Source organism: Nycticebus coucang, chromosome 14 (genome assembly GCF_027406575.1).
Source record: "Nycticebus coucang isolate mNycCou1 chromosome 14, mNycCou1.pri, whole genome shotgun sequence".
NCBI classification, from domain to species: Eukaryota; Metazoa; Chordata; class Mammalia; order Primates; family Lorisidae; genus Nycticebus; species Nycticebus coucang.
The window spans coordinates 1,039,033-1,062,005 of record NC_069793.1 but is presented as its reverse complement, the minus strand read 5'-3'; the positions used below and the strand labels follow the sequence as shown (position 1 = coordinate 1,062,005).

General features: G+C 59.6%; 3 protein-coding genes across 21 annotated transcripts; all 3 read right to left on the bottom strand.

Moving 5' to 3' along the window:
- Positions 1–3,680: 3,680 nt before the first annotated feature.
- Positions 3,681–6,749, bottom strand: CEND1 (cell cycle exit and neuronal differentiation 1). The gene is made up of 2 exons (XM_053562750.1): positions 6,601–6,749; positions 3,681–5,285 (listed from the first exon to the last, which is right to left on the bottom strand). The coding sequence occupies exon 2, from the start codon at positions 5,188–5,190 to the stop codon at positions 4,735–4,737; it is 456 nt and encodes a 151-aa protein (XP_053418725.1). The 5' UTR covers positions 5,191–5,285; positions 6,601–6,749; the 3' UTR covers positions 3,681–4,734.
- Positions 6,750–6,928: 179 nt separating this feature from the next.
- Positions 6,929–15,240, bottom strand: SLC25A22 (solute carrier family 25 member 22). Of its 12 annotated transcripts, none has more exons than XM_053562749.1 (10): positions 14,602–14,703; positions 11,648–11,808; positions 11,429–11,554; positions 11,067–11,122; positions 10,115–10,205; positions 9,153–9,271; positions 8,873–9,047; positions 8,632–8,786; positions 8,467–8,542; positions 6,929–8,398 (listed from the first exon to the last, which is right to left on the bottom strand). In XM_053562749.1, the coding sequence occupies exons 2-10, from the start codon at positions 11,665–11,667 to the stop codon at positions 8,245–8,247; spliced, it is 972 nt and encodes a 323-aa protein (XP_053418724.1). In that variant the 5' UTR covers positions 11,668–11,808; positions 14,602–14,703; the 3' UTR covers positions 6,929–8,244. The 12 variants fall into 12 exon arrangements, 10 of the variants coding, with proteins under 10 accessions (XP_053418724.1, XP_053418718.1, XP_053418719.1 ...); XM_053562743.1 differs by having other exon boundaries at positions 11,648–12,803; positions 14,602–14,678; XM_053562744.1 differs by having other exon boundaries at positions 11,648–12,806; positions 14,602–14,644.
- Positions 15,241–15,242: 2 nt separating this feature from the next.
- PIDD1 (p53-induced death domain protein 1) lies at positions 15,243–20,884 on the bottom strand. 8 transcript variants are annotated; one of them, XM_053562733.1, is made up of 16 exons: positions 20,428–20,513; positions 19,765–20,149; positions 18,884–19,297; positions 18,393–18,602; positions 18,260–18,314; positions 17,928–18,129; positions 17,724–17,849; positions 17,430–17,609; positions 17,203–17,350; positions 16,965–17,100; positions 16,742–16,892; positions 16,540–16,663; positions 16,345–16,463; positions 16,155–16,268; positions 15,865–16,064; positions 15,243–15,627 (listed from the first exon to the last, which is right to left on the bottom strand). In XM_053562733.1, exons 2-16 carry the CDS (start codon positions 20,072–20,074, stop codon positions 15,369–15,371), a joined length of 2,748 nt encoding a protein of 915 aa, XP_053418708.1. In that variant the 5' UTR covers positions 20,075–20,149; positions 20,428–20,513; the 3' UTR covers positions 15,243–15,368. The 8 variants fall into 8 exon arrangements, with proteins under 8 accessions (XP_053418708.1, XP_053418706.1, XP_053418705.1 ...); XM_053562731.1 differs by lacking the exon at positions 20,428–20,513 and adding an exon at positions 20,825–20,884 and having other exon boundaries at positions 16,742–17,100; XM_053562730.1 differs by having other exon boundaries at positions 16,742–17,100.
- Positions 20,885–22,973: the final 2,089 nt, after the last annotated feature.

The window sequence follows — 22,973 nt, the reverse complement described above, 5'->3', positions numbered from 1 at the left end:
CTCCCAGCTGCGCAGGAGGCTGAAGCAAGAGGATCTGATCACTTGAGCCCAGGAGTTCAAGGTTGTAGTCAACTTTGATGATGCCACTGCACTCCAGCCTGGGTGACAGAGGGAGACTTGTGAGACTCCGTCTCTAAAAAAAACCCCAAAACAAAACAAAAGGGTCTCACCTGTGCTGCAGAGCAGACAAGCCTTGAAGACACTTGCTGAACAGAATAGGAGACAGCCAGTCCGCGGAGGACAGGGACCCTGTGATCCCTGATCGGAGGTCCTGCAATTGTCAGATTCCCACAGAGACAGAGTGGTCAGGGGTCTGGTGTTTCATGGGACAGAGCTTCTGTTTGGGATGATGAGAAAGGTCTGGAGATGGCGGGTGGTGACAGCTGCACAACATTGTGAATGAACTTAGTGCCACTGAACCGTGCACTTGAAAATGTCTAACATGGGTGGCGCCTGAGGCTCAGTAGGTAGAGTGCTGGCCACCTACACTGAGCGGGGCTGGTGGGTTCAAACCTGCCTGGGCCAGCTAAACAACAATGACAACTGCAACAAAAAAGTAGCCAGGCATTGTGGCAGGCGCCTGTAGTCCCAGCTACTTGGGAGGCTGAGACAAGAGGACCACTTGAGCCCAAGAGTTTGAGGTTGCTGTGAGCTGTGATGCTACAGCACTCTACCCAGGGCCACAGCTTGAGACTCTGTCTCAAAAAAAAAAGAAAGAAAGAAAGAAAAAATGGCTAACATGGTCTCACTATGTCACCCTTGGTAGAGTGCTGTAATGTTACAGCTCACAGCAACCTCAAACTCTGGGGCTCAAGCTATTCTCTTACCTCATACTTCCAAGCAGCTGGTGCCTGCCACAATACCCGGCTATGTTTTTTTTTTTTTTTTCTTTTTGAGACAGAGCCTCAAGGTGTTGCCTTGGGTAGAGTGCTATGGCATCACAGCTCACAGCATCCTCCAATTCATGGGCTCAAGCAATTCTCCTGCCTCGGCCTCCCAAGTAGCTGGGACTACAGGTGCTTGCCACAACGCCTGGCTTTTGTTTTTGGTTGCAGCCATCATTGTCATTTGGCGGCCTGGGCTGGATTCGAATCCGCCAGCTCAGGTGTATGTGGCTGGCGCCTTAGCCGCTTAAGCCACAGGTGCTGAGCCCTGGCTATGTTTTTATACACTGGCCAAGAGAGGACATACCAAGAAAGAGCCTGGTCTCACTCTCTTTTTGTTGTTTGTTTGTTTTTTTTTTCTTTTTTTTTTTTGGTTATTGGCCAGGGCTGGGTTTGAACCCACCACCTCTGGCATATGGGACCGGTGCCCTACACCTTGAGCCACAGGCGCCACCTCTGGTCTCACTCTCACTCAGGCTGGTCTCAAACTCCTGAGCTCAGGTGATCCACCTGCCTCGGCTTCCCAGAGTGCAGGGGTTACAAGCGAGAGCCACCACACCCAGCTAAGATGGCCATGTCTATGTACTGTTTATCACAGTAAAACAAACAGAAAAGGACATGCATCCTATACCCATAAATCCAGAAGAGGCTTTACAAGTATGTTCATTCCTGATGAGTTTAAACTTGCAATCATTTTGGAACAACTTAAATGCCCTTTAATTGATAAATATAGGGAGGTGGCACGGTCAGTAAAGTGTCCCATCACAGCATGAAAAGGCCAAGTCCCGTGCTTCCAGATAGCAGCCCCATTCTCAGTCAGCTCAGTCCCTTCCCCAGGTCCATTGAATTATGGGTTGGTTGGTTGGTTGGTTTGTTTGAGACAGAGTCTCACTTTGTCACCCTCTGTAGAATGCTGTGGTGTCACAGCTCACAGCAACCTCAAACACTTGGGCTCAAGCAATTCTCTTGTCTCAGCCTCCTGAGTAGCTGGGACTATAGGCGCCTGCCACAATGCCTGGGTATTTTTAGAGATGGGGGTCTCACTTTGGCTCAGGTTGGTCTTCAACCTGTGAAGTCAGAGGATCCACCAACCTCAGCCTCCCAGAGTGCTGGGATTACAGGTGTGAGCCACTGTGCCTGGTCTGGGTTTGTTTCTTTTCTTTTCTTTTTTTTTTTTTTTTTGACACAGAGCCTCAAGCTGTCACCCTGGGTAGAGTGCAATGGCATCACAGCTCACAGCAACCTCCAACTCCTGGGCTCAAGCAATTCTCCTGCCTCCATTCCATCTCCCAAGTAGCTTTATTTTTTTTTTTGAGACAGAGTCTCACTTATTATTCCTCTGTAGAGTGCTGTCATGTCACAGCTCACAGCAACCTCCAAATCCAAATCCTTGAGCTTAGGTGATTCTCTTGCTGGGTTTATTTCTTTCTTTCTTTTTTTTTTTTTTGTGGTTTTTGGCTGGGGCTAGGTTTGAACCCGCCATCTCCGGGATATGGGACTGGCGCCCTACTCCTTGAGCCACAGGTACCGCCCTTCTTTTTTTTTTTTTTTTTTGTAGAGACAGAGTCTCACTTTATGGCCCTCGGTAGAGTGCCGTGGCCTCACACAGCTCACAGCAACCTCCAACTCCTGGGCTTAAGCGATTCTCTTGCCTCAGCTTCCCGAGTAGCTGGGACTACAGGCGCCCACCACAACGCCCGGCTAATTTTTTCGTTGCAGTTTGGCCGGGGCCGGGCTTGAACCCGCCACCCCCGGTATATGGGGCCAGCGCCTTACCCACTGAGCCACAGGCGCCGCCCTGGGTTTATTTCTTTTAATGTACAAGTCACAGAATGGAGAGAATGGGATTGGGCACTAGAGGGCAGGACCAGGCAGCAGGGCGGTGGTCCTGGGACCTGTGGGCAGGTGGCAGGTGTGCTGAGAGCTGTAGGTGTGGGCAACATCTCCTCAGCAGTTTCCCCTGCATGGGACCAGGACAGCAGTCTGGGCAGGGGCAGAAGGGTCCACCCAGGATGTTTACACCCCATGAGGCTGTCCATATTGTTTTGTTGTTGTTGTTGTTGCAGTTTTTGGCCGGGGCCAGGTTTGCACCTGCCACCTCTGGTATATGGGGCCAGTGCCCTACTCCTTGAGCCACAGATGCCACTGGGCTGTCCATATTGTTCTAGGCCTGAAATATGGGTTCACGAACTGGAACTGAGGCTCTGGCAGGCATGGTACCCAGAAGGGTTGCAGGGAGGGGTGGCTGTATGCCACTAGCCAGATAGAACTGCTGACCTCAGCTGCCCCTGTGGTAGGGTCAAGGTCCCAAGATGACAGACATCAAAGGACAACCCTGGCCTTGTTCCTCCCAGGCCCTCTCAACAGCTCAGGCAGCCTTGGAGAAGAGGTGACCAGTCACTGTCTCTTCTGCCCCTCCAGGAATGGTGAACTCAGTGCAGAGGGGACTGAGACAGAGGTCACTGAGGGGGCACCTCCCTTTAGCCCATCCTGGCTGCCCCTGCCTCATGTATTGTGGCCAACAGCCCAAGCCTGGGGTGGGTCCTGCAGCCCCTGGGTGTCCATCCGTGGTCACAGTGCCCAGGAAGGCCAAGAAGGGGTATCTGGGATGGAGCAGGATTTGAGAGAGCTATTAGTAGACCCCACCAGGATCAAGGGCATGGACGTGGCGGGGGTGGGGGCAAGTCAGGGGGATCTGGGCCTCCATCCCATCCTTTGAAAGCCTGGGGATATGGACCTTTGACCCACCCACCCCCATGCCTCTCCCAGCCACATGCAGGTGAGGACACAAGCCCAGCCTTTAGACAACAGAGTTTATTTCAGACTCAGCCTCCACTCAGGCCAGGGTACCTGTGGCCACTGGCCAGGTGAGGGTAGGTCCTGTTCTCACAGTGCCCACCACCACCTTCCAGGAGCATTTCTGCTGCCACCATGCCCAGGGCCAAGCTGGGGCCAGATGTGCTAAAAGAGGGCTGTGTGGGAGGCTCCCTACAGGCACTATGGGGCAGTGGGCGGTGTGCGACAGTCACCCCCAGCGACTCTACTCTACCTTTATTGCATTTATACGCTTGTTGGACTCAGAGAATGCTGGGTGCAGGTGGGAGGGGGCATTCTGGGGGCTCTGGGCAGGCACAGCCACGGGGCAGGGCCTTTCCCAGTCACCCCACTTTCAGGCCCTCAGAAGCTATAGGATGGTCAAGGCTCTGGGGCCAGGTCCCAGGCCTGGGTGGTGTCCTGGAGCATAATCTGGGAAAGGGGAGCTCTGGGGCTCCCAGGTCTGGCCTCCCACTGTCTTTCCTCCAGCTGGGGCACCGGCGGTGGGTGGAGGACACCAAGGCTCTGCCAAGGTAATCACCAACCTGCGGCCAGTCCCACTGCATTGGCGCACAGACAACCCCCCCCCCCAGGGGCACAGAAAGAGCAGAAATGGGGAAAGTGGAGTTACCATGCCCTTTAATATCCCATGAGGGCAGGGGCTGAGCCAGAACCCATTCCCACACTCCCCACCCCCACTTCAGAGACCAGCCTGGGGGTGGGCTCCTCCTGGGTGCCGCTGCTGGAAAGCTCCCCAGAATCACTGGGGTCTCAGGACAGGCACGCATGGACACACACAGGACTCTGAGGACCCCACCCTTTGCCCGATGCTGGAGCTCTACCCTGTCCTGCCCCATAGCCCCCAGAACTGCGTCAGCAGGGGTGGGCTCAGTGTCCCTCTCCACTGTATGTGTGGGACAGATGGATTTCTATAAGGGATGTGCGTATGTGTGGATGGGTAGGGGTGACTATGCATGCACTAGCTTCCTCAGGCCTGTACAAGAGTGGCTCTGTGCCCCCACCTGGCCACCAGGCATTATTTTTTCCGGGTCAGGAAAGCCACACCAAGAATTAGGGCTATGGCTGCCACAGCCACCCCACCAGCCACCAGTAGAAGGTTCAAGTTCTCACATGGCCAGGGACCTTGGCCCCCGGGACCCTCAGGGCCCCTGTTGACAGCCTCATTCTCTTCTGCTCCATCCCCAGGACCCTTGGGCTCTGGGGTTGCATCAGGACTGCTAGGGGCCCCTGTGGGGGCTGTGGGGGCGGGCTTCAGGTTGCTGTGGTTGTTGAGAAGGGCGGGGTCTGCCTTGGCTGTGGTCTTCTTGGGGGCTGCCGTCTGCTCCTGTTTCTCTGCCGGGGTCTCCTTTTTCGCAGGCTTGGTCGAGGGGACTTTCCCATCAGGAGCTGGGGGGAACTTGGTCTCGGCAGTGGTCTGGGGCACCTTGGTGTCGGGCTTGGGGCTGCTGGCCGACTTCCCTCTGGACTCCATGGTGGGTGGTGTTGGCAGGCTGGGTGCAGCCGTGTGGGACAGGCTGGTCGCTGGACAATAGCTCAGGACAGCTCACCCCTGGGCATTATATATGCCTGGAGGGAGACACAAGCAAGGCTGTGGCGAGGGCTGAGGACCCCGTCTGTCCAGCCTGAACTACCTTGACCCCGTTTCCACCTGCCCAGTTCTCTGGACTCCCAGGAGCCTCCTGTGGGCCTAAGACCCTTATCTATAGGGCCTGGCCACCATCTGTGGACAGCCACTGCCCGAGAAGCCCCTCCAGTCACAGGGGCAGGGGCTGTGGGCCCAGAGTGGGTGGAAGGGGCAGAGGGCCAGATGAGACCAGCCAGCAGCCTCAGTTTCTCCATCTGTAAAACAGTCTTCCCCAGGCATGTGCTTGCCTGGGATAAGGTGGCCCTGAGGCCTGGAGGGGAGTATTCAGTCACAGGGAGGTGAGCAGAGCCACAATGGGCAGAACTGACCATGTGCCCTTCTCTGGAGAGCTCTTCTTTCACAGAAGTGGATGCTGAGACTCCTGGCTGGGGCTGTGACCTGGCCCAGGTCCAAGAAGAGGAGGAGCAGGGGGAGGCAGGCAGGGTCTAGGCTCTCAGGTAGCTGCAGGGATGGGCATGGGCCCAAGGCCACGATGACCAGGAAGACCCAGATGTGATAAAACTGGAGACTCTCAGGAGGCTGCAGAAGCCAGGCATGTCTGGGCCACTTCCTCAGCTATCTGCCCCTCCCTAACCTCAGCACCACTCTTCAGACCCGGTGCTCCTGGTCCAGCTCAAGGGCAGGTAGTCCTTTCAGGGCCCAAGACTGTGCTCACCTCTGTGAGCAAAAAGGGTCCCTGGCCTGGGCCTAGGTGGCCACACACCTCGCTGGCTGGATGGTGCCTGAGTCTCAGCATCCCCGGAGGGGAAGGGGAGAGTCCTGAGGCACTAACCCTGAAGACCTGTTACTACCCACTGAGAAACCCCCACAGGGAGAGGAAGCCAGCTTGGGAGGCTGAAGCCTATGTTCCGGCCTACATTCCCCATGCCAGGCCATGCACTGACCACCCTGAAGGTCACTGGAAGGTCACACCGGGATAAAGGTGTCCTGGTGAGAGGCCCAGCGGATTCTCAGGGAACCCCAGCAGCCTCTTCACCCCTGCAGTTCTGGAGGGGGTCCCAGCTGCTGGTAGTCGTTTGCAAAGGCCAGGTGGTCTGCTCCCTCTCCTTTATTTTTGGTTCACACGATGTTGACCTCCCCACTCCCTGTGCCTCCTTCCTCTTCCCAGAGCCGCTGTGCCAGGGAAGGGGGGGAGGGGTAAGAGGCCCCTCATTCCCGTGACCTTCAAGGCTAGGTAGGGAACCACCACTTTGCCCCCCCAAACCTGGCCCGCCGGCCCGGACCTCCCCGCCTTACGTTCTCCTCCTTAACGCGGTCCTTCGGGCCTCCTGCCTCGCGCTTCCTCCGCGGGACGGCAGCGCGCGGCGGCTGCGTACCGACTCCGAGCCCGGATTTTCCCACAGTGCACCGCTCTGGTGCAGGGAGCATCAAGCTCCGCCCGGCTTGCCTGGCCCCGCCCGCCCCAGGTCTGGAAGGAGGGGCAGGAGAGAGCCCGAGGCTGCCTTCCCCCACCGCATCCAGGGCCCCTCGGTGGCGGTGACCCTAGGCCCTGCTTAAGGAGGGCAGCTGTTTACTGGAAGATGGGCCCTGTTTCCTCCACCCCCAGAGTCCCAGAGAAAAGGCATCTACTTAGAATATTTATTTATTCTCTTACATGACAAGACACAAAAAGTTACAACTCTTAAAACTCTTTGAAAGAAAAAAAATATAATTCTGTAAGCAGCAGCAGCTTCCAAGGTACACATGTGATGGGAGGGGGCAACTCCCAGGAACAACCGTGAGCTGGGGGGCCCAGGCCTGAGCCCCAGGTAGTGTCACTGGGTAGGAGCCTCTGTGGAGAGGCCTGGTTTTGGGGACACAGCACCAGCACTGTCAGGATCAATCACTAACACGATCACATGGCCAGGGGATGGGGAGGGAGAACCTGTGTCACTGACACTGATGGGTGGGGGTGCTGAGGACGGAGCTTCGAAGTGTGGTCAGGGGCCTGATGTAGAGGCTCAGAGAGGAGGGCAGGCCTCTGGAGGACTGGGGGCAGTTCCTGCCCACCCAAGCAGGGTAGGTGCCCCCAGACTCAATATTGGTCCTCATGCCTGCCCTGCACCCTGGCTAATCTCACACAAGAGGTGGGGTCTCAGAGGTGCAGCAAGAGGGGCCAGGCTGTAGAAGTTCTGGACGGGGTCAGCAGAGAGCCTGGGTGTGCCCAGCACATAGGCACAGGAGGCGCCTGGCCAGTGGGGAAGGGCAGAGCCCCACGGCCCCATTCTTGAGGGGCAAAGCCCATGGAGGGCAGGGGGTCATGACCTGGTCCTTTTGAGGTGTACATACATAGACCCACACAACGCATGTGAGCCTCGGCCTGGGCTGGGGCTGAGGGGCCTGCCAGCCTTGGGAGTCAGACCTCAGTGTAATCCCTTGCTTAGGATTCCCACATCAACACGGGGGCGGAAGACCCTCAGGCCTTCTGCAAGGCTGGAGGGGAGGCAGTCAGATCCTGCCAAGGCAGGAAGAGAAGGACTGGAAAGCCAGTTGGGCACTGCAGAATCAATAAATAGATTTGGGCAGGTCCCCTCTGTGGACTGGGACAGCCTCAGAGACAGTGGCCTAGGGGAGGTTCAGCCTGCCCAGCCAAGGCCCTGGGCCCCCAGCCCAGAGACCAGCTCTGTCCCTGGGAGTGTTCAGGCCAAGGCAGGATTGGGACAGGGGCTGGCTTGAGGAATGTAAAGATTTCTGCATTTTCTACATAAATAAGACATTGATCCCAATGGTGTAGGCAGGGCCCCACCAAGGCCTGGTGCACACCACCCACATGGATCCCGCATGCCCCCCTGCCGATAGGGGAAGGCTAGAAAGGTCTCCCCTCACTCAGTCCCGGGCAGGCCATCCTGCCTGGCTTCACACTGGCCCTGCCCGGCTGGCCAGGGTATAGGAGGTGCAGGCTCAAGCCCTGGGGTCCTGCAGCAGCCCCAGCAGGGACTCTGCAATGCCCAAGAAATAGACCACCTGGGCAATGCCAAAGAGCGGCGCGATGACCAGGGCACGGCAGTAGGCGCCCTTCAGGAAGGCGGAGGGGCCCTCATGCCGCAGGATCTTCCTGTGGAGCAGAGGAGAATCAGAACTGGGGCCCAGCTCCCCTGCCCCCACACCGGGGACCCCACTCACCTGGCACAGTCCAGAAACCCCGAGTAGGTGTCCTCGTTGATACCACGCTGAAGTGACTGCAGCCGTGTCTTCACCACTGCAGGGCACACGTCAGTGTGTGAACCCCCACTCACTGCCCATCTCCTCGGCCCCAGCCCCAACCTGAGCCCAGACAGGGGCACTGACCATCACAGGGGTTGACGGCCACAGCAGCTGTACTGCCTGCCACACAGCCAGCTAGGAAGGACACATAGAAGGGCGACTTCTCCTCAGAGGCTGGGCGGCCCAGCTGGTTTAGGTTGGCAAACAGTGGGAAGTAGACAATGGAGAAGGGGACATCCCTGTGGGGAGGGAGGTGGCCATGGAGATTGGCAGGTGCTGGGCGGGCGGGCTGGCTGGCCTCCTCCTGCCCTCCAGTGCCTCCCACCTGAGCAGCGTGGCCCCAAGTCCCTTGTAGAGGCCAGCAATGCCATGGCTCCGCAGCAGATCTCGGGTCAGCTGTGTGGCCGTTGGCCTGGGAGTGGTCGGAGCCTCTACAGAGGCCTGGGCACCCCCCTGGGCTGACAGCTGACCGTGGGCAGCCAGGATCTTCTTCTGGGCAGCTGTGGAAAAATAGGCTGCTGTGTCTCCCTCCTGGGGTGAGGCAGGGGCACGGGTGGAGTGGGGTCCAGCCCTTGCCCCGGCCCAGCCCATGGCCCTGCCCTCACCAATGCGGCCTGCATCCTGCAGCTGGATCTTCAGCATTTCCATGGGGGTGGTCACAATCACCTGGCAGGTGCCAGCCCCACAGCCAGCCAGCATCTCCTTAAGTAGGGTCAGCTTCTGCCTGAGGTGGGGCAGGTACCATGGTAAGATGGGGAAACAGGAACCTCCCACCTGCCATGTCTGGGTGCAGAGGGGAATGGAAAGGTGGAGACAGACACGGCACTATGGGGCTACAGCCCCCACAGACTCAGGTCCTCGGGCAATAGGCAACCACCAGCCCCATGGACAGATGGCCCAACAGGCAAGGGCCTGAGAAGGGAAGCAGGGCCATCTTCCCACCAAAAAAAAAGAATTGTAGGGCGGCGCATGTGGCTCAGTCGTAAGGCGCTGGCCCCATATACCAAGGGTGATGGGTTCAAACCCGGCCCTGGCCAAACTGCAACCAAAAAATAGCCGGGCATTGTGGTGGGCGCCTGTAGTCCCAGCTACTCGGGAGGCTGAGGCAAGAGAATCACTTAAGCCCAGGAGTTGGAGGTTGCTGTGAGCTGTGTGAGGCCACGGCACTCTACCAAGGGCCATAAAGTGAGACTCTCTCTACAAAAAAAAAAAAAAAGAAGAAGAATTGTACAGTCTTGAATGCTCTGCTCTCGAGTGATGGAGAAGATGGTGGGTCATATCCTGGGCTATGTAGGATGGTGGGCAGTGTGTGAGGGCCAAGGATTGCTGGGAGCAGAGCCCACTCAGCATCTGCTCTGCTCTTCCCCAGGAGAGAAGCGGGGGGTGGAAGCTTAAGCCAGGGGTCTGAGGGTGGGCAGAGTCCCCAGGGGGCCCCAGGTAGGAGCCAGCGGGCTGGGCTGGCCTCCAGTCTTTGTCTGGAGCCCAAGGAAGGACCACTCAGGTGTTTGCCACAGGCCCCTCCCCCTCATGGCCTGGGGCCAGCAGTTAGGCAGGTTAAGCCCCTGACCCGTCCTTAGAGAGCTGATGGCGGAAGAAGTCATTGGCTGCCAGCTTGATGGCCTTCTCAGGGGTGACGAGGGTCAGGTTCACAGCGGCTCCTGTGGGGGCACACGGGGGTCAGGTGGGCCTGGGGGAACACAGGCAGGTCAGTGGGGGTACACGTACTCAGTGGCCTGGCTCCAGACCTAGCTCCCAGCTAGCACTTGCTTCCCCAGTGACAGCTTGGCTGGTGCCTCCTGCCCTCTCACCCACATTTGGGCCCTGGTTTGTGCCAGGCAGGGCGGGGACTGGGCGGGGACAGGGGCAATGCCTCCGCCTCCTCCAGGCCTTCTCTCCTCCTCCCCATAATCCTCACACTCTGCCTCCATCTGTCTCTGATTCCAGGGAAACAGGTCTCACCTAGCTACCAAGCCAGTGGGGATCAGAGCCCCGGAGTCCTTGGGTGGTCCTCCCCAGGGAACAGGAAGTGTTTGTAGGGGAAGGGGGGACAGAGAGAGGTGTTCAAGTGTGGATCAGTGCTCAGGGGAGCCTGTGGAGAGCCCCTATTTCAGCACCGAGGGTTCAGGACTGTGCAGCTTCTGGCCAGATCCAGGCTTGCAGATTGTTTGCTAAGCTGCTTTGCAGTTATCTCCGCCCCCCCTACCCCCTACCTCCAGGCACAGATGGGTACTGCCTATCCCAGAAGGCAAGGAAGGAGGCTGTAGCCACCAATAAAAACATGGAACCTCTGCAGTATCCAACCACACCAAGCACTGGCATTAGTGGGGATGGAGAGAGCATGCCATCCACCCAGAGATTCAGCCCAGCCCCTCAGCAAGGGTGCAGCCAGCCACCACTAGACACATTCACACTTACACAGCAGGCTCAGGCTGGCTGCCCTGCTGCTGCACGCCCCCACTTGCCTCCCCAGTGAGGCTTCTCACGGCTGCTACCCAGACCTGCCCCCTCCCGAGCCTCACCCCGGTACATGCCGAAGTAGCCCTCGGAGCGGATGGTCTTGATGAGACAGTCAGACCTGCAGCCAAGGGGACAGGGTGAGCTGGGCACCAGTGGGGCCATTCTCTTTCCTCAGTGCAGATGGAGGTCAGTGCAGAAGGGTCAGCCCCTTCCCTGCCCGGGGACCGGGGTCTCTGGATTGTCCAGGGGTGACAGAAAAGGCCAAGTCCTAAGCTCAGCAGTGACCCCAGGCCTGATGAGAATGGGCTTTCTCCCAGGACTCCCCAGCCTTTCAGTGTCTCCTTTTGTCACGTGGGGGGGCCACAGGAGGATAGCTCAGAGGTGTAAGCCTCACCCCACCCCCACATCACATGAGCACACTCACATGCTGGTGTACATGCGCTGGCCATTCTGCTGGTTCTGCAGCCTTGTCTTAGCCAGGTCAATGGGGAACACACAGGTTACCCCGATCAACCCAGCGATGCCACCATTGATGAGCTTGGCTGGCAGGCTGTGGGCAGGTGGAGAGGTGGTGGTCAGGATCTGCTTCCTGGACCATAGGTTGGGGTGGGGAACGAATATGCAACCAAGACTGAAGTCCAACCTGATCTGCTTATCAGCCATTTAACTCGATCCCCAGGTAAGAGCCAGACAGTGTGGATACAGGTGGTGTTGGGGGAGGCAGTGCAGAAGGAGGGTGGGATTGAGGGCAGAGGGTGATCCTCCACCTTCCAGGGAATTTCCAGGCTCAGCCACCACTCTGTCCTGGAAGGTGAGGGAACAGCAATCAGTGGAGGATAAGACAAACCAGAATAAGCCTCCAGACCCTGGCTGCAGACTGGAGCCATCGCTGACTGGCGCATGAGACGCCTGCCATCCCCCACATCCCAGGGACCACCCGCTTTCCCCTCAAGCCCCCCCACCAGCTCCTCCCAGCTCACACTTGCTCATGCTCACGTGCACCGGGAGAGCTCAGGCTTTTAAAGGGCCAGGCACCACTGGGGGCAGCGCAGAGGCAGGTGGCCTGCTGGAGCACTTCGACCCTGGGCTGGGCTGGGGTGACCATCCCCCCATCCTCAGGCAGGGGTAACTGCACCTGCCCTCTTCAGATGGGGGCTGGAGTCTCCTCACTGGCTTCTCTCAGATGATCCAAGATCCCTCACCTCCTAGGCTCAGCTCTCAGCTGCCCAGATGGACCCAGCCCCACTCCAGAGCTGCAGAGACTTCCCCACAGAGAAGCACCAAACCCACCACTACCCTCTGCCCATCTCCACCCTCTCCCCCATGCCCCACCAGCCTCAATCACACAGACCACAGGGATCTAGCGGAGCCTCAGGAGTGTGTGGGGATGGCTGACCTTCTGAAGCCCCTGTGGTTGGCACCCCCATCCACTACAGGGTGAGGGAAGAAGGGGACTCTCCTAGTAGGGGTAGGGCTGTGGAATCAGAGCCAGGCACAAGGGCCTCCCATGGGGCACAGCCATAAAAAATGAACCAGGAGGGGGTTTCCCAGGTCCTGGTCCCCATGCCCGCCCTCCTCGCGGCCCCTCAGAGGCCAGCTGTCACGGGCTCATACCCACAGCACTGCTGTCCAGGGTCACACAGTTGGCTCCTGCCTATGGTCTCCTGGAGGACCTGTGACCTTCACCTTGGCTTTCCGGGGGCTCCCCGCCACCGCCCTACTTTCTGGTCCTGCTCACCCCAGGTACTCAGGATCAGGCTCCTCCAGGACTCCAGCAAGCGGCTCAGGAGGCAGCAAAGCTGCTGGGAGGAGGTGAGGCCCGGGGATTGGCCACAGGGCTGGGCGGGGCGGGCCTGAGGGGCGGCGACTTTCTCTTTCACTTTGGGCAAGCTGGGGCCTCCTGCAGCTCTGGGAGAGTGGGTGAGACAGCTTCAGGGGGACAGGGCATGGCCCTGAGCACCAGGGAGTGGGGCTGGGGGATGGGTCTGACGCAGGCTGCTGCAGCAAGGCCTGACTGCCACCCCCACGGAGACCTCAGCTACCTGGTGGATTCTGGTCTGCAGCCTGACACCCTTTGGGTGGGCCTCTTTCTGTGTCCAGGCACCTTGTATGTACCTGCATAAGGAATCCGGTGCTGTGGGCAAAGATGGGCTGACACCCACTCATGTTCTGTGGGACCTCTTTGTACGTTACAGGCAAGTACTTATCAAAAGAACCTCAAGCTAGGGCACAAAAAGGTATGTTTGTCCAGACTGAGAATGACTGAGAAAAGGTCGCTGGGTCCTAGAGGCCACTGGTTGCCACCCACAGGCCCTGATGAGCTGGTAGTCCAGAGGGTATGGGAGCTGGCACTCCTAGAACCCTATGCCCCCACCACCCACCACACCCAAGGCTTCACCTCTCCCTGCCCCAGCCGGTGGTAAAGGACTGACCTCTGAATGTCTACCTGATCTATGAGCACCACTCACCACCCCATTTTCCACACACAGCTCTCTGCTACCTGGGGTCACCCCTGCCCTGCAGAAACTGAGTCCTGCCTTTCTGAGCAACCCCTTTCCTCCCCAGACCCTGCCTCCTGTTTAGGGTGAGGGGGCTGCCCAGGCCTACAAGTTACACGGACCATCCCAGGTGGGGAAAAGACTGCTGGTCTCAGAAAGAGATGCAGGCCTAGAGGTCCTACGTCACACACTGCAGGCCAGAACAGCGGCTGAGGACAGACAGGGGCCTACCCGGGCAAAAAATGGGAAGGGGGGCCTCTGCACCCTGAACTCCTTTTTCCTGTCCTCACAGGGCAGCACCCACCCCTTGCTATGAGATAGAGGGCCAGGCTCCCCCCACCCTGCGCAGATGTTGTCATAGAAACCTGCAGCCATGCCACTGAGGCCCCAGGGTAGTGCTCACTGTCCCTTCTCCCACTCAGGTAAACTGAGGCCACGGGCAGGCTGGGGAGAGAGAAGAGCCCACAGGGACCACCCCACGGGGGCACCCTACTGCTCCCTAACCTGCAAGATTAAAATCGCCCACACTGAGGCCGCCCAGCTCCTCCTCCTCCAAGGAAGGTGATGGGGGTGAGGCCAGAGTCTGGGATTGGCTCCCGACGCCCCACTCCAACCCCAGGCTCCTTCCTCTTGGAGCGGTGCTTTCAGTCCCGCTGCTGGAGGGTCCCAGAGTCTCTAACTGCGCGGCGGTGGACAAAGAGGAAGCAGGTTGGGGGCCGCTCCCTCCGCTCCAAGGCCGCCTCGGGCCCCTGCTGTGCTGTCCCCAGCCTGGAGACTGAGACTCTGGCCATGCACGTGTCCATACATGTCCGATGAGGCCCCACGTGTGCATCCCCAACAGCCTGGCTTCTCTCCTAGGGCCCCGACACCCACCCGCGGGGACACGTGTGCGCGGGGAGCGCTCTCGGCACCGCTGGGGCCGAGCACGGCCTCCCACACCCGGGCAGCAGCGGGTCAGAGCATCTGCTGGTCCCGGCCCCGCGGAAGCCACCCTATCCGGGCAGCTGTCACCTCCCCGGGCCGCCGCGTCACCCCTCGGCCCCGTAGGTCAGCCGCTCCAGTGAGCACAGCAGAAGGGAGCCGCCAGGTGGGCACTCACCGCGTTCTGCCGCCGCCGCCGCGCTCGCCTCCCCGCCGTGCCGCGCGCCCAGCCAGCACCTAGCCGGGGAGGCGCGTCCGCTCGGCGCCGCGCGCGCTCCGCCCCCGGCCTGGGCTTCGGCTCCCCCTCCTGGCCGCCACGGCTACTGCGCCCAGCCAGGCCACCGCCCCGCGCCATCCCCACCCACTGACCAGAGACCAGGTCTGTGGGACCGCAGGGTGGGGGACCTGCGCACGGTGCAGAGGCTAAGCCTGCGTCCCCAGGGCCCTTCTTTGGTCTCCAGATACTGGAGACACGTGGAAGGGAGCAGGTGGACGTGGGGGTCTTGGGGAGGTGGGAGTCTCTGGGGCAGACCCTAGGTGCTCAGTGGAAACAGCCAACCAAGTGCTGGTGGCCAAAATGGAGGCGCACTTCAGCGGCGCAGATGACTTTGTATCTACCCACGCTGCAGCTTACTCACAGCTACTTAGTAGCACCACCTCATCCCGCTTCCTGGGAAGACCAGGACCAGCAGAGGTCCCAGGCATGGTGAGAAGAGAGGCAGGAGCCAGGGCTGCAGGAAGTCTGCCTGAGGCTGGGCCTCCCTCCCTGCCTCCCTCCAGCCTGTCCCATCAGCAAATAAACCAAGCTTCGAGACAGGACACAGGAGAAAGTGCATGTTTGCTGCCCATGGGGGATGCTATCCCCACACATTAATGAGGTTTGAAGGTGGGGGGCTCTGCCCATTGGCCAGGGCATATCCGGGACCAGCCCAAAGTCTGTGGGGCCTAGGCCTGGGCAGGCTCTGGGGACTGTGGAGCCGATGGGCTGGGCAGAGCAGGGTCCTCCGGAACCAAGCCTGTGCGTCGGATGCCATCTTGGTACTTGCGGCGGCCAAGCTCCAAGACTGCCCGAACCTCTTCAGCTACATCCTGCCGGTCACTCTGCTCCAGGGCCTGCACCAGGAGCCCCACGGCTCCTGGCTGCCCGGCCTGGCGTTCAGCCCAGGAGAAGAGCATATGGCGTATCTGCCCATCCAGGTCATCCCTGGGAGGGGAATTATGAATGGAGCCGCCTGCCCACCTGCTCAGGACCACCCATCACACTCAGAGCCTCACTCCCTCCAGCCTTGGGCCAGCTGTGGCCAGACCCTTCCTTTCCAGCCTGGTGTTTGCCCTGCTTCGAACTCCTCTGGATGAAACTTCTGCCAGCATCAAGTGGGACCCTCTGGGCACCCAGGGCCCAGCCCTAAGGCAGGCACAGGGAGGGCAGTGGAAGGCTCACCGGAAGTTGTGCCGGATTCGTTGCAGCTCACGGTAGGGCACACCCAGGTGCAGGGCCACGGCTGGCCAGTCTACACCCAGGCGCCCAGCCACACTCAGCAGGTTGCTCTGGGTCAGGAAGCCATTCTCAGCATCGCCCAGGTTCAGAGGTGCCAAAGAGGGGCTGGCCCCCCACCCATGCCCCTCAGACCCTCGCAGCCTCTGTTGGAAGGAGGAAATGCAGTGACCCTGCTGAATTCGCCCCTGGGCCTCTGTCCCACCCACACCCTGCCCCACTGCCCCCAGTCCCACCGGTAGCTTGATGAGCAGAGTGGCCATCCACAGGGTATTGGTGCCCTTCTTCCGCCGGGCAGCCTCAGCCTCCTCAGGCACCTGCACGGGCACTGTGCCCCGGTAGAAGGACACCTGAGGGGGATCAAGCAGAGTTCAGAGCTCTGGCCCCTGCTCAGGCAACCCAGAGGGCCCTACCCCACTGGCCCACCTGGCCCCGCACAGCTTGAGCCTCCCTGTCCAGCGTGGTGGTCACATAGACCTCCTTCACATTCTTCAGGTGAGAGTAGAAGACAAAGCAGATCCTGCCCTCCACGCAGTCTGGGCGATCTGGGGGTGGGCGATGGGCTCAGTGGAAGGGCCAGGGGCAGCTGTGAGGCTCCCACTCCAGGACCCAGAAGCCTACCAGCATCCACGTAGATGCCCCGCTCAAAGGCTGCAAAGAACTTCTCGCCCTCAAACATCTCCACAGTGTCAGAGGGCTCAGGGCCTCGATACCTCTCTAGCAGCCGCTGAAGGGTGGCATCCACCTAGGGCACCCATGCTGCTCAGAGCCCAGTCCTGCACCCACCCAGCCTCTAGGTCACACCCTGCCCTCTGGCCTTCACCTTGTTTTGGGGCAGGCACTGGAGCAGGACCTGCTCAGGGTCCCGCCGCCGCTGCAGGGCAATGAGGTTCACGCGGTGTAGCCGCAGCCGCTCCCAGGCCTTGCGTGCCAGGCCCCCTACGCAGGTCTTGGTGGTGTACCAGAGCCAGTACCTGGTGGGGCTGGGGATGAGGGGAGCTGTACCAAGTGAGGATGGGGACTGAGGGAGCTGGGTGAATACTAACCAGGAGAAGTGTGTGACCTGGAAGCGAGCATACAGGTGCGTGAGCTCCAGCACCACCTGAGCAGTGATGTCATCCCAGGTGACTGCAGGGGGCGCCCAGTATAACAGGTGCAGGCAAGAGCGGTCCAGACTGAGGCCTGGGGACAGGAGGGGGCAGTAGTCTAAGGCTTCCCCCTCCAAGCACTGTCCTCCATACATTATGCGCACAGGTCCAAGTACATCATGGGGCCACCTCTCACCTGTGACGCCAGAGGGCAGAGGCAGCTGCACAGTGACTGGCTGGAGGAAGCTGGGGGGACCACTCTGAGAGAGGCACAGCAGAGGGCTCACTGCAGCCTCTGGCTCCCCAAGGAGAGCTTGCAGCTCCCGGCTAGCCATGTGCACCACCTGGGGCAAACAGACAGTCTGAGCACCCAGTTGTGAGCTGAGGCTCCACTCGCCACCTTCTGTGCTGTACTGGCCATACCTGCATGGAAACTCGACGAGGCTCCTCAGTGGCCCCAGGGGGGAAGGTGACTTTGACCCCAGGATGACCAGAAGAGCAAAGCAGCGTCCCCTCTGTTGTCACCAGACAGGCATTGGATACAGGGCGTGAAACCACAAGGAACCAGGAGAAGTGGGGCACCTGGCAGTGAGCCCAGAGCCTCTGGGATGGGGCCAGTGGGGGGAGAAGGGGTTAGGGCAAAGCTGTCAGACAGATTGGGGGCGGGTGGGCAGGGGTGTATGGGGCACGCCCCCTGCAGGCCTGGGCGGGCTTCACCTTGGGTGTCTCTTCCTTCAGGTGGGTCTCCAGGTCATCCCAGCTATTGTCAGTGCATGTCCTGACCACTACCTCACGACAACGCCGGGCCCGTGGGGGAACAAACAATAGCCAGAGGCCCACATCCTGCCAGGCAAGGGTGGTGTGAGGCTGGGGCCAAGCCTAGGGCCTCCACACCTGCCCCCCGCCCCAAGCCGGCCATGCCTGCTGGAAGGCCACCCTATGTGGTTGCAGCTCCAGGACACCGCTGAGCAGGGCATCGTGAGGACCCAGGTGGACAAGGCCTGGCTCTGGCAACAACAGCCGATAGTGGACAGTGATGGGAGTAGTGGTGGCCCCTGCTGGGAACTGCAGGCGGACACCACAGGCTAGGGTCACAGAGCAGCCTTGGGGAGTCACAGGGAAGCTGTATGAGGAAAGGGTGGGTGTCAGACCAGACCCAGAAGGGCCGTGTGTCAGAGTCTAATGCCCTGGGGCAGGGACAAGGGGACTGGTGGACAGACATTACTCCAGCTCTCCCTCATCCCAGCCCATACCTGTCCAAATCTGAGGTCAGGAACAGTCTGGGCATTTCCAGAACAGGGGATATCCCTGTGGAAGGGACAGACATGTCATCAAGATGGTGCCTACGTTGTATCATGGCCTGCCCCTCCCTGGCACCAAGCCTACCTGGGGGACTCGAGGGTTCTGACAAGGGCTCGCCCAGGGGGTTCCCCTGCAGGCGCACAAAGGGGGCGTCTAGTAGCTCAGGGGGCACATCCCGGAGCCGGTTGTCCCTCAGGTCAAGCCGGGCAAGCAGTGGGAGGCGGGCCAAGCCAGCAGGCACTGAGGCCAGGAGGTTGCTGTGCAGGACAAGAAGCCGCAAGGACCGCAACCCCGCTGGAGGCAGGCATTGGCTTAGGGTGGGCAGAGGACCACTCAGGGCCATCCCTAGCCCTCAGCACCAGGACGGTCATGCTGCAGCCTTCCAGAAGTTGTCTCAGGCCGCCCTGCATGGGGCAAGCTCAGAGGGCTGCACAGGGAGCGTGGGGCTGGGGTTGTGACGGATGCCAAGGAAGCAGCCGTAGGCCAACCGTATGTAGGGGCCCAGCTGAAGGCAGAGCTCAGCCAGAGGCTGAGGGAAGCTACCCATGAGCCCAGGGGCTGCAGCCGCTACTCACCAAGGGAGGCTGGGAGGCTCTGCAGCCGGTTGGAGGCCAGATTGAGCTCACTGAGGCTGCTCAGGCCTCCAATCTCCGGGGGCAGAGTGTCCAAAAGGTTCTTAGAGAGATCCAGGCGCTGTAGGGTAGAAAGGGTCCCCAGTGCTGTGGGCAGTGTTTGCAGGCAATTGTGTGTCACGGTGAGGAAGGTGAGGGATGGGAGGGCCCCCAGGGCCCCTGGCAGCTCTGAGAGGTGGTTGTGAGACAGCAGGAGAGCATCCAGGCCTTGCATCTGCAGGACACAGCCTGGCAGTGTCTCCAGGCTGTTGAAGCTGAGGTCCAGGTGGGCCAGGCGGGCCAGGCCACTCAGGCCAGCAGGCAGAGTGGTCAGGGCACCATGGATGCAGGCACCCAGTGCATCCCGGCACTGCCCTCCTGGGAAGAGGGGGAAGCGGATGTGGCCCTCAGAGCCAGGGTCTCAGGTCCCAGGTTGGCCAGAGAAAAGAGCTGCTTGAGAGCCACAGACTTCCCTCTTCCACTCCCACCAGATAGGGACACTGGAAGAGTGCCAGCAGATGCAGGGAGCAGGGTGGGACCACTGGTTTATCTCAGCTTACAGCCACACTATGACCTACCCCTGGAGCAACATCCACACTGGGGTCTGCCCAGAGACCCCATGGGTAGCTTCAGGGTATGGGAGCTGGGACACAGCCAGCCTCACCTTGGGAAAAGAGGGGGAAAGGGCTTACGATGGGGACCAGGAGTAGGACAAGAGTTCATACGTTCGGAACAGGGAGGCAAGGCCTGGAGCTGGGGTTGGGGTCAAGGTTTGCCTTTGAGGACCCAGCAGTGGCAGGGCGAAGCTAGAGATATGGACAGAGTCAGGAATGGGTGGGGCTCACCTTTGAGTACCAGGGAGCGGAGGTGGGGCAGACTCCAAGGCACCAGGGCCAGGGTGGCTTCCAGCAGCTGAGGGTCCTCGTGAGTGCTCAGTCGCAAGAATTCCACCTGCAGCAGCTGAGGGGACTGCTGGGCACACAGGTGCAGCAGCTGGTGGCAGCCCCCAGCACATAGGTCGAAGCTTAGTCGGTTCCCAGCCAGGAGCGCAGGCACCCTGGACCCTGCAACCACAGCCTCCGCAGCATCTCCGGCAGCATCTTCTGCAGCAGCTGCAGTGGCCTCGGGCTCCAGCCCCTCCACCACTGCAGCCATCACCCACCAACAGTTCCTGGGGGCCAGACATGTCCTAGCATGCAGGCAGGCTTGATCAGGCAGGGCCCAGGGAGGCTGCAGAGGAAGGGAGAACAGTGCGCAGGAGTGGGGGATGGGCCCCTCCTTCTTACCAGGGGAGCCCTGAGGCCAGGACCAGGGCTGGACAGAGGAGGGGAGACCCTGTGGTCACTCTGCAGCCCTGGAGCCTGGATCATTTCTGGAAAGGGCTTAGGGAATATGCCTGGCTGGGAGGAGTACCAGGCAGGGAGACCCTGCCAGGGACACCTGCTGGAGGTAGTGGGGAGTGACACTTCAAGTCCTAGTTCTGGAAATCTAAGCAAGTGATTCCGCACCTGTCAGGTCATCCAGGCTGCCCTGCTCTGGGGTTGAGTCCACTTTCAACCTTCACACTCATCAGTTTTGAGGGGAGGCCTCCACCCACAGGTCAGAGAAGCCCCCGGAAGAACAAGGACCTGAGGTGTGAGCCACTGGGCTGTTCCAGGTGCTGCGGGCCGAACCCTAACCCGTGACCCCTGGTCCCGCCCTTCCCAGTTCACACCTTTGCCCGCTAGGGAGGGTTCAGACCGCGTGGGGGGCGGGCCCAAGCTCAGAAAGGGCACTCTCGCCCTTCCCCGGCGTTCGCAGCGCCGAGACAGGTTCGAGATGCCCGAGCATCGGGGCCGCGCACAGTCCCGCCCTCCCGCAACGAACGCCCTTGCCGCCCCCAACGCGCCCGCGCCCGGCGAGTACCTGCCTCCCGCGGGGCGCACACCCCAGCGCCCGTCAGCGATCTCCGCGCCCGGGTTCCCGCCGGCGCGCTTCCGGGCGGGAGACACCAGGCCCCGCCCCGGCCCCGCCCCGGCCCCGCCCCGGCCCCTCCTCCCCGCGTAGATCCTGAAGCCGACCTGCATCGCGCCGCTTCCTCCCAGGCCGCTGACCTCTGGGCGGCACGGCGCCTGCTTTAACCCCATCCGGAAGGTCGGCGGTGAGCCGAGGGACTGGGCCCCGGGTGCGATCCCAGGGTGTGGGGCGTACTTCTGCTGGCGGGTCACAGCCGCCGCCACACACCCACACCTTCTGGAAGACAGAAACTCTAGGAGCGTCCTTCCCTAAGCAGCTTTTCTGGGAAACCTCCCACGTCCTCCTCTCAGTTCTGGCAGAAACACGCAACCTGGCCACGGCTCCAGGGACCCTTCTTTATTTCTTTTTTTTTTTTTTTTTGTAGAGACAATTTCACTTTATCGCCCTCGGTAGAGTGCAGTGGCGTCACAGCTCACAGCAACCTCCAGCTCCTGGGCTTAGGCGATTCTCTTGCCTCAGCCTCCTAAGTAGCTGGGACTACAGGCCCCTGCCACAACGCCCGGCTATTTTTTTGTTGTTGCAGTTTGGCTGGGGCCGGGAACCCGCCACCCTCGGTGTATGGGGCCGGTGCCCTGCCCACCTGAGCCACAGGCTCCGCTCCTTTATTTTTTTGAGACGGAGTCTCACTTTGTAGCTCTTGGTAGAGTGCAGTGACGTCATAGCTCACAGCAACCTCTTACTCCTGGGCTCAAGTGATCCTCCTGCCTCAGCCTCCTGAGTAGCTGGGTAGGCTCCTGCCACAAGGCCTGGCTAGTTTTTCTATTTTTAGTAGAGATGAGGTCTTAGTCTTGCTCTGAGCTCAAGCTATCCACTCGCCTTGGCCTCCAGTGTGCTCCAATGACCTTTCTTTTTTGGCCATCACTCTGGATCAGGTGCCCAAGCAGTGAGTGGCTCAGCCTCCTTGAATCCTTGTCTGAGTTTCCCAAAGGAGGAAAAAGAGACTCTGCCCAAGTGCTACAGCGAAGAACCTCACTAGATCAGTCTGCGTTCCCTGCCAGCTGTGACCTGCCTGTGCTTCTTCATTTACCAGCTTCCTGTGCAGCAGAGTCCTGTTGCTTCTACCCCATATTTATGATGTGCTCCTTCTTCCTTCTACCAGGGTGGGCAGGTCCCTGCCAGGCCTCACTACCTTATTTTCTGTAGCCCCTTCCTCTTATTCAGTCTCCACATAGCTGCCAGATCTTTTTCAAAAGCAATCACAGGAATGTTATTCAGCCTTAAAAAGGAATGAAGCTAGGCACAGTGGCAAGCATCTGTCATCCAAGGTATTAGGGAGCTGAGGCAGGAGGATTGCTTGAGCCCAGGAGTTTGGACCTGTAATACACTAGGATTGTGCCTGTAGGAGGTAGTCACTGCACTCCAGCCTAGGCAGCACAGTCAGACTTGTGAAAAAAAAAAAGTAAGAAAAGAGACAGAGAAAGAAGAGAAAACAAAAGAAAAATCCTGCACTTGAGCCCAAAAGTTTAAGGTTGCTGTGAGCTATGATGATGATACTATGGCACTCAACCTAGAGTGACAGAGTGATACTTTGAGACTCTGTCTCAAAAACAAAAAAGAGAAATAGAAAAGAAATCCTGACGTGCTACAAAATGGATGAGCTTTAAAAATTGAAAAGAAAGGCTGGGTGCAGTGGCTCTTACCTCTAATCCCAGCACTCTGGGAGGCCAAGGTGGTGGATTGCCTGAGCTCACAGGTTTGAGACCAGCTTGAGCAAGAGCGAGATCCCACCTGTAAAAAATAGCCAGGCATAGGGTGGCACCTGTGGCTCAGTCAGTAAGGCGCCGGCCCCATATACCGAGGGTGGCGGGTTCAAACCCGGCCCCGGCCGAACTGCAACAACAACAACAAAAATAGCCGGATGTTGTGGCGGGCGCCTGTAGTCCCAGCTGCTCGGGAGGCTGAGGCAAGAGAATCGCTTAAGCCCAGGAGTTGGAGGTTGCTGTGAGCTGTGTGATGCCATGGCACTCTACCGAGGGCCATAAAGTAAAACTCTGTCTCTATAAAAAAAAAAAAAAATTAAAAATAGCCAGGCATTGTG